This window comes from Sciurus carolinensis, chromosome 5, assembly GCF_902686445.1.
Source record: "Sciurus carolinensis chromosome 5, mSciCar1.2, whole genome shotgun sequence".
In the NCBI taxonomy this organism is placed as follows: domain Eukaryota; kingdom Metazoa; phylum Chordata; class Mammalia; order Rodentia; family Sciuridae; genus Sciurus; species Sciurus carolinensis.
In genome coordinates this window covers 148,442,668-148,459,033 of record NC_062217.1, presented here as the reverse complement: position 1 = coordinate 148,459,033, position 16,366 = coordinate 148,442,668, and the positions used below count along the sequence as shown (strand labels likewise).

Below are 16,366 nucleotides of genomic sequence, written 5' to 3'. Positions count from 1 at the left end.
AAGTAGGAAAAAACTAAAACTAAAACTAAAAGCCCTCTTCATCTCTGGAGAATGTTAATGCCCAGATCATTGCCAAAACACAACCTGTTTTGGTTCTGCTTTGACAAATTCCAGAAGAGATTCCCTAACTTATCTTGCAAGATCTTGCCATGCTTTATGTTGGCCAGACAGTGGAAACTGCCCGACGGAGCCCTGTTCCAAGCCACACAAGAAGCTGCCTTCTCCACTTGTTTGCCTTGTGCGTGAATTGAAAACCTGTGACTTTTGTTTACTTTTTGAATTTTCTCCCTATGAACAGTTGTACTTCATAACTAGGGAATGACTTTAAAAGCAACTCAGTTTTTGGAAGGGGGGAACTTTCAGAATTCAAAGAAAATTTCAAAGAATAATACTAATCTATAATCCTTTTTCCTTGATTCCAAAATCCAAAAAGCTTTGAAAACCAAAGGTATTTTTAGTGCCTTTTTGCCAAATCCTGAACAAAGCGATGTGAGACTATTTTTAATCCTAACTTAACATTTTTGCTGTCAAGGGTTTGATCATGGTGTGCCCTCTTGGTCACCATCTCAGGCAGTTGTTAAAGTAAGCTTATGTGATTGATACCTGTGCTGTGTGTACTTGAACGTGCATGAACACCTTCCTACTGAACAATGCTCACAGTATTCCACAAGGTTTAGTTGTTTTTTCGTTTTTTTTTTTTTTGTTTTGTTTTGTTTTGTTTTGTTTTTGGTAGTATTGGGGATTGAACTCAGGGGTGCTCTACTATTGAGCTATATCCCCAACTTTTTTTAGTTCTTTTTCTTTTGAGGCAATATTTTGTTAAGTTGCTGAGGCTGGCCTCAAACTTGCAATGAGGTCTTGTATGAGGGGCTCCTCAACACATGGATGACTTCAGATCCCTCTTTGCCACACGTGCTGTAGTTGAACATATACTTTGCTGAGTCTTCTCCTTGGCCATGGTCTGGATGTTCTACTAAATTTTCTTCATATGCCTATTCTCAAACGTGGTAATTTTTTTTGTTTTTGTTTTTTGGTATCAGGGATTGAACCCAGGGGTGCTTAACCACTGAGCCACATCTCCAGCCTTTTTTTTTATTTTTTTTTTTATTTAGATACAGGGTCTCACTGAGTTGCTTAGGCCTCACTAAGTTGCTGAGGCAGGCTTTGAACTCACATTCCTCCTGCCTCAGCCTCCTGAGCCACTGGGATTACAGGCATGCATCACTGCTCCTAGCAGTTTTTAATTACTATCCTCTCAGTTGTCCACAGGCCTGCTATTACTCATCTGTTATGAGGTTGTAACAAGAGTGAATTGACAGGTAGCCATAACTTTTCATTCTATTCATGCCCATTGGATTCTGGGATTGAATATTCTGGTCTGTTTTGTCAGTAGGCATCTTATTTTTGTTGCTCACCATTGTCCTAGCCCTTTTTTAATTTTATAAAAAATTTTTTAGTCATCAGTGGGCCTTTATTTAATTTATTTATTTACATGTGGTGCTGAGAACTGAACCCAGTGCCTCACACAGGCTAGGCAAGCACTCTGCCACTGATTCACAACCCCAGCCAACCTAGCTAAATAAGCCATAGTTTCTTACTATTGATTCCCTGCTTCCTGCCTTCCTCTGCCTTCTGCTACAAGCTCTTGACATTGGTGTTTCCTTCTGCAGTCACCAAAGGCTTTGTGTACAGCTCCTTCTTGAGGCCATACAATGCGCGACGCTCAGATGCCTCTGTAGGCAGCCACTCCTCCACCGAGTCAGAGCACAGTGGCTCCTCCCCCAGATTCCCACGGCAGAACAGCAACAGCACCTTAACCTTCAACCCCAGCAGCATGGCTGTGTCCTTTACATCTGGGCCTTGCCTGAAGCAGCCTCAAGATGCATCTTTGTTGAAGGATTGTGACCAAGGAATTCTCAGTGCATCCTTGAACCCGAGCAGTCCAGAGAGTGGTCTTTCCAGGTGCCCTTCAGACCCAGACCCCACCTGCCAGCCTGGGCCAGGGGACTCTGCTGACGTCGCCAGAGATATAAGCCAACCCATTGCCACCATGAGGAGCTGCTACCGAAGCTCCAGGCATCCAGAAGTGGTTGGTTACTCTGTACCAGGGCGCAATGGGCAAGGTAAAGACCTTGTAAAAGGATGTACGCGGGCAGCCAAGGCTCCGGAAGATAGAAATGAAGAACCAGAGAGCAGTGAGGCAGAAGGCAACCAGGTGAGTGCCCCCTGGCCTGCCACAGTGGGAGTGGGTGCAGGAGAGGAAGAGGCAGAAGCTTGCCTGGACCTGGGGGTGATCTGATGAGCCCACAGATAAATCCTACCCAGCACGCAGGAGCCTCCCTGCCTTGCCAGTGAGCCCCTTCTATTACTCAGGCTCTCCCTGGACCCCTTTTGCTATCACTGGGCAGCTAAAAAATATTCTGTTGAAACCTTTTTTCACTTTTCCAGCTCTTCTAGTTCTTCTAGCTCACTAGCTGTTCTTAGGTTGTATAAAGTCTGCTATTTAACCCATTTAAAAAAATTTTTTTTCAAATAAGTATTTTATTTCTAGAATTTAGAAATGAAATTCTGGCAGTACTTGAGTTTTTTCCTACTTTTGTAATGGCCTGCCCCTGTGAATTTGAGTATAGCCTTTATATCTTGCACCTTTTAAACCCGCCTGGTGTGAAGCCCTTTCCAGATTCACAACTGGGAAATCTTCTGGTTAACCTCTGTGATTTTATTTCAATCTGCCCTGTTCATTATAGGATCCTCCAGCCATGTATAACTATCTAAACTTAAATTAATTAAAATTAAGATTAAAAATTCAGTTCTGTCTCACTGGTCACATTTCAAGTGCTCAGTAACCAGGTGCCATTACAGATCCCCCAATCCCCCATGTTCTGTGGACAGCATTGCCCTAACTCACTCTTTCTCCCTCACACAGGTCTATTTTGCTGTTTATACCTTCAAGGCTCGAAACCCAAATGAGTTGAGTGTCTCAGCTAATCAGAGACTCAAGATCCTTGAGTTTAAAGATGTTACAGGCAATACAGAGTGGTGGTTAGCTGAAGTCAATGGAAAGAAAGGCTACGTCCCATCCAACTATATCCGCAAAGCCGAGTACACCTGAGCCAGGTGTGCCTTCCACTCAACCCTGCTGCCTTCGCTTTCAGTCTGCTGAAAGGTTCTGGTGGGCCGCCAAGAGGAACCTGTTCCTGAGACCCAGGCCCTGCCACATTGCTTAACCATGACAAGTCTTGGGGCGCAAGACAAGTCTTGTTCTCCTGGATTGGGTTGTAAACCTTGATGCTCGCTAGAATTTCTAGAATTTGAAATGGCCCCTGGGGCTTGCCAGTGATTCAGTGACCACAAGAAGAGAGGCAAGTGTTGGGGTCGGCCTTTGGAAATGAGAAATTTCCAATCAGAAGACCAGTGTTCTATGTCTGCAGGAAGCTGTGCTGGCATTGGTTGTACCCTACTAAGTCTGGGGTGGCCCCATGCTCCACGATCAACTGACCAGAAACTGACTTGGATGAAGTAGAGAGAGCCAGGCTGGGGGAGCCCTTTCAGGTTGTGCTGCTGCTTGTGGCGAGGAGTTTGTAAGGATTGCACAGAGACTAGTGTTTCAAAGCTTCTGAGACACCTCCAGTATCTAGCACATTTTCTTTGTCTCTCGTCGTACACAAACACCCCTAATTTCCAAAGCTCCTAAAAATACTCAATCTTTTTTATTCTACTGTGTTCCCAGATTGGCTATACAAAGTTCAACTGCTCTCTTCTACCAAGAAGTGTTTAGGGTCTTTATTTTCCTCCAACCCTTCGTCTGAAAGGTCCCCCCATGCTAGATGCATCTGTGTGTGAAGTCTCATGGCCACTGCTCCCTGTGCTGAGTAACTGATAGAATTTCCTAGAATAATAGGATCAGAGCTCCAGGCATCATTGAAAGTATTGGTTCTATATTAATCTCAAACCAGTCAAGCCTGGTGGAAGACTAGGTGCCTTTCTCCTTCAAAGCACACTACCACCATTTGGTTACAGCTGCAGAAGCAGAAGACAACCCTTGGGACTTATTTGAGTTAGGATACACAGTCCCAGAAGTAGCTTATCCTCGACTTTCTGTTTCACCACTAACCTCCATGCTTCAGAGACAATATTCAAAGCCAAACAGATTCCAAAGTGCCTGTCAAGACCTCCCACCAGTCACAGGAAGACTCTTGCTAATCCCTTACCCTAAGAATCTGTCCCTAAAAATCTTGTTTTAGCAGGGCTTCTGTACTTGAGCTGTCCCCTAGATATGAAGCCTCACTTGGAATGGGAAACTGAATTTTGTCTTTTAAGAAAAGGAATTAAAAACAGCCTCTCAGCCCTGCTCCCCCAGCCACACATTGGCCTTAAAATCCCAGTGAATCAGGAGACCCCTTGGGCTCCTTGGCCACAGCATCTGCTGGTGTCAGGCAGTAATGCAAGGTCTCCTGTGAAAAGTGTTTATATTTGGAGATGTTTATATTTAAGTAGTTATTTTCTAAATAAAAGCATTTCTAATGGCCATGTTTTCTGGATGTCTCTCTGTATAAGTTGCACATTTTTCTCAAGTTTATCTGGTCAAATATTTCAACAATTTCTGTTGCTGCAGGTAATTCCCTTTAGCCATCCTGTACTGTCAGCTCCTAGCAGGACAGGAGAGCCGAAATCTCCAGCTGAAATCCTAAGGGATAAAATGTTCCTAATATTTCAGGGGTGGGTACATTAGATACACTAAAGACAAGTTAACAAGGTCACACAGTAACAGTTCCGACAAGGTTAGGGGCAGAGAAGGGTAGCAGGAATAGTGGTAGCAGAGGGATCAAGGACAGGATGAGTGACCAAGCAATTGCCTCACTTTTCTTCCCTCAACTGGGGATTGAACCCAGGACCTCTTGTGTGCTAGGCAAACACTCCACCACTGAGCTACATCCCCAGCCCTTTTTATTTTTTTGAGACACTAAGTTGCCCAGGCTGAACTTGAACTTGTGATCTTTCTGCCTCAGCCTCCTGACTGGGATTTCAGGGGTGTGCCACTGTGCTTGGCAATGACATTAAGCTATAGAAAATGTGGTTGTATAGGCAGACAAGGAAAGACAAGGAAAGAAATGTATAGGTCATCTAGACCATTCCTTCATTTTACAATCTAGGGAAAGTGGCTGAGGTCATTCTGAATTGCCCAAGTCACACATCGAGATTTTGACAGGTTATGAGTTTAAATGCAGGTCACAGGCTCTCTCAGTCTTGCCACTTAATAGCTGCATGACTTTCGCAATTGGCCTAACCCATGATTCAGTTACCTCATCTAGGGTAGAGGTAGTAATACTGTCCACCTCAAAGGACTGTGGTAAGGAATGAATGAGTCAATGCATGCAGAATGCTAGGACAGGACATCAGCAAGATGATGGATAGGATTTTCCAGCACTCATCCCCCAGGGAAATGTCAGTTTCAACAATTCTCCATCCACGAGATGATGTTTTAAGAGCTAAGGAAACCAGATTAGATGTCACAGCATCTGGGCTGAAGAGAGTAGGAAGGGCAGTTGTTATGTTACCTACACCACCCCTCAGCTTCAGGCAGCAAGGCATGAGGAGAGATGCCCTCTGGTGGGGGAAAGAGGGAAGTTAGCACCAGGCATTGCCTCCAGACTCCAACCCAGTAAAGCCCAGCTCCAGGCAGACCTAGCCATCCCAGACTGCAGGCTGATATCTGCAGGTTGATCCTCCAGGTCTATTTGAAGTGTACATGATTGATAGAAAAACATCCGGAAGACACCAAACACTCCTGTTTGCTCAAGACCTCGTGCCTGACCATCTTTGTTAGAGGAATAGTAATGGCTTCCATATTTGTTCTGATCCTGTTGGCCAGAAGCTCTGAGATATGCAGTTCCCAGGTCTCCAGCTTGGGGACAGTGTAGAAGACAGCAGGAAGGTAACAAGTACCCACATATGATCCAGCCAGAAAATGGAAAGAAGTTATGTGTGCAGAGGGCTTAAACATGGCCACATGCTTAGGATGATGCGTTCAGTTGAGTCAGTCCCTCTACTTATGTTCTACACTCAAAGCTATGAGGAAGAGAAATCCAGAAATATAGTCCTGCATGAAGAATGCTTCACCTAAGAGCTGGTTATTACTAGCTGGTTGTCACTCCCACGATATCCTCCCCACCTAAAGTATCCACCCTCACACCCTTCAGCTCTACTGATCTGGCAGAAGACCAGTAATGCAAAAGGATCATATCAGATGTAGGAAAGCAAGAGATCAAGGTCTTTAGGAGCAACTCTGTTCTTGAATTTTGTCTAATCACAACCTCTCTGGACATAAAAACAAAACAAACAAAAAAAAACCCTTTTTGCTTAAAGCACAAAACTTCCTTCAAGGTAGTGAAGAGTTGTAGAGACCATTACTAAAAATTTCTTGGGTCTGCGGAAGGAGAGGGTAACCCTACCTACATGTCTCAAAGCAAAACTTCCTATAAAAATTATTTTCCTGGGTCTGGTGGTGCACACCTGTAATCCCAGCTACTTGGGAGTCTGGGGCAGGAGGATGGCAAGTTTGAGGCCAACCTAGGCAACTTAGACCCTGTCTCAAAATACAAAAGTTTAAAAGGGGCTGGGGATGCAGCTCAGTGCTACAGCACTTGCCAAGCATGTGCAAGGAGGCCCTGGCTTCAACCCCCAGTACTACCCCAACAACAACGAAAATCTTCAAACATCTCTTGACCCAAAACTTCACCTTCTCCAGCATCAGTCTGAATTATCCTCTTCTATTCTCCAATTCAAAATCCCTCTCCATTCAGTTCTCTATTGCCAAGCTGATTCTTTCCAGTTCCTCCCCAGTCCCCCCCTCCATCTTTTCTCCCACTCACTTTTTAGGTCACTTTCTTGTGTTGACATCTGCCCCAGTTATCCACTAATACCATCACAACAAAGCAAAGGCCTAATGCTCAAACTGCGCAACGAAGACCCTCCAGGACTGGGATTGTGGCTCAGTGGTGGAGCGCTTGCCTCACATGTGTGAGGTACTGCGTTCAATCCTCAGTACCATATAAAAACAAATAAATAAAAGGTATTGTGTCCATCTACACCTAAAAGAAGACCCTCCAAATGTGAGATGGAAGTGATGGAAGTGATGGAAGTTTTTATTTTTTTTTATTCTATATGATGCCAGTATTCCTTGATCCCAGGTAATATCCCATGGCACACAATATCACAACCTGGAGGGATTCTGAAAACCTTCTACATCAGGAGCTCAGAGGTCAAAACAACATCTTCCACTCATTAAACCAGGCACTATGAATTATTATTGTATTTCATTCCTCCCAACAATGCTGTAAGATAGGTAGAAATGACAAAATTGATGTTCAGAGGATAAGAAATGTGAACATATTTACCCAGATAGAAATCCCAAACCCAACTTTAAACCCCCTACAAAAACAGTTTGAACAACTCTCCACACATGAAAATATCTTCATAAGAACTGAGGAAACCAGGTTAGAGTTAGGGTTAGGGAGCGGGGCAAGAATGGAGGAAGGAAGGACTGTATAGAGGGAAAAGAGAGGTGGGAGGGGTGGGGGGGGGAAGAGAAAAAATAACAGAATGAATCGAACAACATTACCCTATGTAAATTTATGATTACACAAATGGTATGCCTTTACGCCATGTACAAACAGAGAAACAACACGTATCCCATTTGTTTACAATAAAAAAAAAAAAAAGAACTGAGGAAACCAAGTGAGATTTTACAGCATCTGCATACAACTCAGAAATAAGAAAAAGACAATGAAGAAGATAGAAAGTTCAGTTTACATTGCCCATATCACCCCTTTCCCCAACCCCCAGCACACAGCATGGAACGAGATACCCTCATCTTGGGGAAAAGAATGGGAAGTGAGAACCAGACTTTGCTTCCAACCCTAGCATTAGCATCACTAGACCCAGTGGAGCCCAGGTCTGCTCCTGTGGACTCAGGATAGCTCCACAGACCCAGGCTCCAGACATGCCCTAGCACCAACCCCTTGGATTCAGGCACCAGACCTGCCTTAGCACCTGGTCAGCCCCCATAGACTCAAGACCGACCCTAGCACCAGGTCATTTCCTATGGATTCAGGCTTCAGGCCAGCCCCATGAATACAGGCTCCAGCCCTCTCTTGGAGACCCATGCTCCAAGCCTACTGTCATGAATACAACCAACAAATCCACCCAGTGGATCCTGGCTCCAGGCCCCAACCCTCAGATCCAGGTTCCAGGACTGGCTGACTGCTGACACAGAGATCACGCTAGACTGTGTGAGAATTCCAAGCAGCAAGCCTGCCCATATGCAATACCAGACAGCCTGCCCAGAAGCTCTGGAAGGGCTGACTAGTGAAGGGCTTTCCCAGATAAAGCCAGTCTGCAAAGACTGGGATACATTTCTACTTCAAATGTGTAGACACCAACACATGGCTACAAAGATCAAAAACAATCAGGGAAGCATGTCCTCAAAGGAAAAAAAGCACCAGTAACCAACCCTAAAGAAATTGGGATGTATGAACAGCCTGACATAATACAAAATAATTGTCTTAAAGAAGCTCAGTGAACTTCAGAAAAATTATAATTTTTTTTCAGGAAAATAATAAATGACTAAAGATTAATTTAACAGATTGAAAATTTATACACATATGTAAATATTTAAAAAACCAAATGAAAGAGGGGATTCATGATGGCTAAATTGAGACTCCCAACACTCCCTTTCCAACACCCACGTCCTTCTCCACAAAGAAGAGCCAAAAAATAGGTGTATAGCTGCATTTTAAGGCAAGTAACCATGGGAGAACACCAAAAGTCAGGAAGAAAGATATCAGAACCTTGTAAGATTCAGAGACCTGGGATAACAGCATACTAAGAAAAACAAAATACCTTGGTATTTGCCATCTTGGTTTCACAACAAAGGGAGAGGAGAGTCTCCCTTTGCAGGGTAAGTGTGAAAGAGAATCTGGCAAACTCTTATCAGTGTGGATTCTGGTAACCTTAGCTACTGGAGATTTTCAAAATCCTCACAGTCCTGCAGCCCATTTAGATAAATAACCTGAAATCTGTACAGTAACTCTGCTTTGAAAAAGAATCTCATCTCCCAGCAAGTGAGCTACCAGGGTGTTTGTACCCAGGAGATATCTTAAACAAGTGAACTATTGGGCCATTCCACTGCACTGGCTTTGGGGTAGTTGCCTCATTAGCCCAATTTGGTCCAGCAGAGTATGATCTAAGTCCAGTGGGTGGCCTCCATTATAGGGAACACGTGTTGCAACACAGAGTAATATGGAGGGTGTCCCCCTTGAGCACCAGTAGATCAGAGAGCTTGCCCTCTGAGACCTAGGGTGTGGCCAGCAGCATGTGGACTCATACTAGTGCCAAGACTCAAGGCAGACGCTCATATGGTTCCCTCCACTTCTTCCCCCTGCACTAGTGCTCAAGGACCTATTTCTGACAGGGTGAGGAGGGAATGCCATAATCACTGCTAGTTTGCCTGCCCACGGGATTGTGCTGGAGGGGGCCTTAAGCAACTCCATGGTTCTAGCTATTGCCCAACCCCAGGCACACAGAGCCAAAGGGGATCCAGAGAAGAACTTTGCCTGGCCCTGGCCAAGGTCCTGCTCCCAGGCAATCACTCATTGATATGGCAGAGAGGAACATGACACTTCCTACTGCCACCCCACTTACAGGGTTCCCACTAACAGTCACCCCAAACCTTGTCTGACCATGTACTGCTTTCAGAACTGGGTGTCAAGACCACAGAACGGGCACTGTGATTCCTACCACCACTTCCCTCTGTGCAAAGTCTGAGCCCACACCACTGACTGGTCAAAGAACAAGTGCTTCGGACCCCTTATCACTGTTGGGGCCATGAGTGCCAGAGGACCTTGCTAGTGGCACAGCTAGTATCAAAAGTACCTACAGAAACCACCTTGCCTCATAGGGACCACCACTCCCATTGGTGAAGTAGCCCACAGAACCCCATACCCACCTGAACTGTTAGATTGTCCCAACTTTTCACAGCCTACAGAGGCAGTGGGTCTCTCCAAATCTGCCAAAAGTCAGACGAACTTCAAAAGTCAATGATCACAGCCAAAGAAGCTACAGGGAGACTCCACTAAGAAGCCCAGTTGAAATGGAAATCAACATTGCATAAGAAATCAACACCCCATGATACATCTTCAAGAGAAAGTCACTAAGAAGACCTCCCATAAAAATGGCAGAGATATCTGATCCACCAGATGTATAAATCTCAATAGAAGCACAAGAAATATGAAAAAATGAGGTAGTGTGAACTTCCAAAAGAACATAATACCAAAGTTATTGAAATGAATGAGAATTTAAAAGAATGATTATAAACAAACTTAATGACATCCACAAGAATATAGATAAACAGTTAAATGAAATTATGAAGATAATGCAGGAAAAAAATGATAAACTCAGCAAAAAGAGATTTTTGAAAGAGTCCAAACAGAAATCTTAGAAGTGGAAGGCCTCAATAAGTTAAATAAAAATATTGAAAGCCTCAACAACAGACTACAACAGACTATATCAAGCAGAAGTAAAAACATCTGAACTTGAAGATAGATCTTTTGAAATATCCCAGACCAAAAAAATTTTTTAAAAAATTTTTAAAAAGAAAGAAGAATGAAGAGAGCATTCAAGATCTTTGACACCATTTGAAAAAAATTTTCATATTCCTGGAATACCTTAAGGAGAGGAGAAAAAAAGTTAAGGGCATAGAAAACCAATTTAATGAAATAATAGCAGAAAAGTTTCCTGATCTTGGGGAAAAAATGAACAACTGTGTGCAAGAAGCTTATAGGATCCAAAATAGATGTTCAGAAAATATCTTCACCACAGCATATTATAGTTAAACTGTCAAAAGTAAAAGACAAAGAAAGAATTCTAAAATTCACAAGTGAAAAGCAGCAAGTCACATTTAAAAGTATTGCCTATAGACAAAGAGCAGATTTTTCAGCAGAAACCCTACAGGCCAGGAGGGAATAGAATGACGTATTCAAAGTCCTGAAAGGAAATAACTGCCAACCAAGATTTCTATGCCCAGCAAGGTTATTATTCAGAAATGAAGAAGAAATAAAGACCCTCCAAGAAGAGCAAAAGCAGAGAATTAATTGCTACCAGACCAGCCTTACAAAAGATGCTTAAGGGAATCCTACATCCAGAAGAGAAAGATAACTACCACCATGAAAGCATGTGAAAAAATATGTTCCACTAAAAGAGTAGATAAACAAAAGAGAAAAAGAATCAAACATTATCTATACAATAAACCATCAAATCACAAAGATGAACAACAGTAGAACAAAGTATTCAAAACAACTAGAAGAAAAATCAATGAACCTTGAATGTAAATAGGCAAATTCTCCAATTAAGAGATATATGCCAACTAAATGAATTTAAAAAAAAGAACCAACAACACATTACCTACAAGTCACTCACCTCAGAAGTAAAAATGCACAAGCTGAAAGTGAAACAATAGAAATTATATTCCAAGTAAATGGAATCTAAAGCAAGTAGGAGTGGCTATTCTTATATCTAACAGAAATGGATTTCAAGACAAAAACTGTAAGAAGAAACAAAGAAAATCACTATAAAATGGTCTAGGAATTGATTCAGCAAGAAGATATAATGCCTGTAAATCTGTATGACCCTAATACTGGAGCACCCAATTTTATAAAACCAAACACTATTAGACCTAAAGGGAAGAAAGGCTTCAGAACAATAATGGAGGGGGATTTGAACACTCCACTTTCTTCAATGGACAGATCATTCAGACAAAAAAAAAAAAAAATCAAGAAGCAGAATCAAATTATTTTAAAGATCAAATGGATTTAACTGACATGTACAGAATATTCCATCCAGCAACTACAGAATACACATTCTTTTCATCAGCATGTAAAACTTTCTCTAGAATAGATGACATATTAGGTCACAGTTTAAAAAACTGAAATCATATCCTATATCTTTCCCAATCACATTGGAATAAAACCAGAAGTCAACAATAAAAGAAATATTTAAATTATCCAAGTGTTGGGAATTATTCAAATTAACCAAACAACACACTTTTGAATAAACACTGACTCAAAGAAGTCAGAGGGGAATTTAAAAATTTCTTGAAACAAATGATAATGGAAGTACATTCCAAAACTTGTGGAATGCAGCAAAATCAGAACTAAGAGGGAAGTTTGTCACAATGATTGCTTACATAAAAAATAGAAGATTTAGAAAGTTCTTTACACTGATGAAAATGATGCAGATTAGAAATATGAAAACATGCTAAATATAAAACTTACTGGTAAAAGTACCCTGTCCATTTCATGGTGCAGATCCTTTGGTGCAATCATGATCTCTATACACTTTTATTTAGTAAGAAGATGAAAGGATAAAGCCACTATAAAGAATAATAGCTACAATAATTTGTTCAGGGATATAAAATATTAAAAGACATAAATTGTGACATCAAAAACAAAATGGGGGTGCAGAGTAAAAATATCAAGGTATTTAAAATGTGATCAATGTCATTATTTTTAATTTGTTCTTTTTAGATATACATAACAATAGAGTATATTTTGACATATTATACATACATGGAGAATAATTTATTCTAATTAGGATCCCATTTTTGTGATTGTACATAATGTAGAGTTTCACTGGTGGTATATTCATATATGAACATAGGAAAGTTGTCTTTTAAGTCACTATCATCTTAAAACAGTCTGTTATATTTTACATAAGCCTCATGGTGACCACACAGCAAAAACTTATAGTAGATACACAAAGATCAAAGTAAAGAATCAAAGTACACCATTAGAAAAAAATCACAAGGATGACAGAGATAAAAACAAAGGATCCACAAAAGAACCAGAAAATAATCAACAAAATGGAAGTAGCAAGTCCTTCCCTAGCAATTATTAATTTTAATAGATTAAATTCTCTTATCAAAAGAGTGGGAGTGAGGACCCCGCCCAACCACCACACTGAGGTTGGTTGCCATCACAGAGCGGGCGGGTGAGTCAGCCCACCTGCATCATGGAGCAAGCCAGTGGACGAGCCCCAGTCTATAGTCTAGTACCCCTTTGACTGACCATCAGTCAACAAGTGGAGGCACCTCTGCCCACTGACAGGGAATATACCCCACCTAAAGGCCACCACCCCTAGAGGGGCAGCTTCCTTGTGGAGCACCGCATTATCAACTTCCTGCAAGACTTCAGGCTACTGAAGGCTAGGAGGTGAGTTATTGGAAATCTACAGGGACAATAGTAGTCAATAGAGGAAATCTGCAATATCTCAGAGTTTCACTACTAGAAGGATATATACCTGAGCAATAGGAGAAAACAAGGGAAGAAAATGTTTTAAACAAACTTAGATGCTACAGCAATAAAATCCAATGACATCATGGCAGAAGAAATGTCAGAAAGGGAGTTCAGAATGTGCATAATTAAAATGATCAGAGAAGCAAACAATGAGATGAAAGAGCAAATGCAGGCTTTGAATGATCGCACCACTCAACAGTTAAAAGAGCAAATGCGGGAAGCAAAAGATCATTTCAATAAAGAGAGATACTGAAAAAAAAAAACCAGAAATCCTTGAAATGAAGGAAACAATAAACCAAATAAAGAACTCCATAGAAAGCATAACCAATAGGATAGAACACCTGGAAGACAGAACCTCAGACATTGAAGACAAAATATTTAACCATGAAAACAAAGTTGACCAAACAGAGAAGATGGTAAGAAATCATGAACAGAATCTACAAGAATTATGTGATATCATGAAAAAGCCAAATTTAAGAATTATTGGGATTGAGGAAGGCACAGAGAAACAAACCAAAGGAATGAACAATCTATTCGATGAAATAATATCAGAAAATTTCCAACATCTGAAGAATGAAATGGAAAATCAAATACAAGAGGCTTATAGGACTTCAAACATACAAAATTACAATAGACCCACACCAAGGCTTATTATAATGAAAATACCTAACATACAAAATAAAGGCAGAATTTTAAAGGCTGCGAGAGAAAAAAATCAAATTACATTCAGGGGGAAACCAATACGGATATCAGAGATTTTTCAACCCAGACCCTAAAAGCTAGAAGGGCCTGGAACAACATTTTTCAAGCTCTGAAAGAAAACAGATGCCAACCAAGAATCTTATACCCAGCAAAACTTACCTTCAGATTTGATGATGAAATAAAATTCTTCCATGATAAACAAAAGCTAAAAGAATTTACAAAAAAAAAAAAGCCAGCACTACAGAACATTCTCAGCAAAATATTTCATGAGGAAGAGATGAAAAACAATGATGTAAATCAGCAAAGGGAGGAACTACCCTAAAGGAACAACCAAATAAAGGAGAAACCAAGTTGTGTCAAAAAACCAAAAATGAGCCAAATGACTGGGAATACAAATAATATCTCAATAATAACCCTGTTGGTAGAGTGTCTGCCTCGCATGCACAAGGCCCTGGGTTCAATCCCCAGTACCACAAAAAATAATAATAATAAAAATAACCCTGAATGTTGGTGATCTGAACTCATCAATCAAAAGACATAGACTAGCAGATTAGATTAAAAAGAAAGATCCAACAATATGCTGCCTGCAAGAGACTCACCTCATAGAAAGAGATACCCACAGACTCAAGGTGAAAGGTTGGGAAAAAACATACCATGCACATGGACACAGCAAAAAAGCCGGAGCATCCATCCTCATTAGATAATGTGGACTTCAAGCCAAAGGTAGTCAGAAGGGATAAAGAAGGACATTTCATACTGCTTAAGGGAAGCATAAATCAGCAAGACATAAATATCTATGCCCCAAACAGTGGTACATCCAACAAATCCTTCTCAATTCCAGAAATCAAATAGACCACAACACAATAATACTAGGTGATTTTAATACACCTCTCTCACCACTGGACAGATTCTCCAAACAAAAATTGAACAAAGAAACCATAGATCTCAATAACACAATCAATAATTTAGACTTAATGGACATATATAGAATATACCATCCAACCAAGAGTGAATACACTTTCTTCTCAGCAGTGCATGGATCCTTCTCTAAAATAGACCATATTTTTATGCCACAAAGCTAATGTTAGCAAATACAAGAAGATAGAGATACTACCTTGTATTCTATCAGATCATAATGGATTGATATTGAAATAAATGACAGAGTAAAAAACAAACTACTCCAACACCTGGAGATTAAACAATATGCTATTATATGATGAATGGATAACATAAGACATCAGGAGGGAAATTTAAAAATTCTTAGAGGTAAACTAGAACAAAGATACATCATATCAAAATCTCTGGGACACTATGAAAGCAGTTCTCAGAGGAAAATTTATTTCATGGAGCACATTCAATAAAAGAAGAAAAAATCAACAAATAAATGACCTAACTCTACAGCTCAAAGCCCTAGAAAAAGAACAGAACAACACCAAAAGTAGTAGAAGACAGGAAATAGTTAAAATCAGAGCTGAAATCAATGAAATTGAAATAAAAGAAACAACTGAAAAAATTGACAAAATAAATAGTTGGTTCTTTGAAAAAATAAACAAAATTGATAAACCCTTACCCACACTAAGAGAAGAAGAGAGAAGACTCAAATTACTAAAATTCTGAATGAACAAGGAAATACCATGCAGACATGATTGAAATACAAAACATAATTAGAAGCTATTTTAAAAATCTCTCCTCCAACAAAAGAGAAAATCTCAAAGACATCAACAGGTTTCTAGAGACATATGAGTTACCTAAACTGAACCAGGAGGACACACACAATTTAAATAGATCAATTTCAAGTAATGAAATAGAAGAAGTCATCAAAAGTCTACCAACAAAGAAAAGTCCAGGTCCAGATGGGTTCTCAGCCGAGTTCTACAAAACCTTTAAAGAAGAGCTCATTCCAATACTCCTCAATGTATTCCATGAAATAGAAGAGGAGGGAATCCTCCCAAACTCATTCTATGAAACCAATATCACCCTGATACCTAAACCAGACAAAGACACATTGAGGAAAGAAAATTTCAGTCCAATAGCTTTAATAAACATAGATGTAAAAATTCTCAACAAAATTTTAGCAAATCACATACAAAAATATATTAAAAAGATAGTGCACCACAATCAAGTGGGTTTTATCCCAGGGAGGCAATAAATGTATTTCACCATATCATATGTAAATCAATAAATGTAATTCACCATATCAACAGACTAAAGTCAAGAATCACATGATTATTTCGATAGATGCAGAAAAAGCATTCGATAAAATACAGCATCCCTTCATGCTCAAAACACTAGAAAAAATGGGGATAGTGGGAACA

The 16,366-nt window shown here is 40.5% G+C and overlaps 1 protein-coding gene across 1 annotated transcript in view; it reads left to right on the top strand.

Moving 5' to 3' along the window:
* The window catches only part of Dnmbp (dynamin binding protein), a 94,953-nt gene extending 90,425 nt beyond the window's left edge, over nt 1–4,528 (top strand). Inside the window, 2 exon segments of the mRNA XM_047553218.1 lie at nt 1,671–2,215; nt 2,927–4,528. Of these exon segments, the coding sequence (XP_047409174.1) occupies nt 1,671–2,215; nt 2,927–3,112 (731 nt within the window). The 3' untranslated portion in view covers nt 3,113–4,528.
* Nucleotides 4,529–16,366: the final 11,838 nt, after the last annotated feature.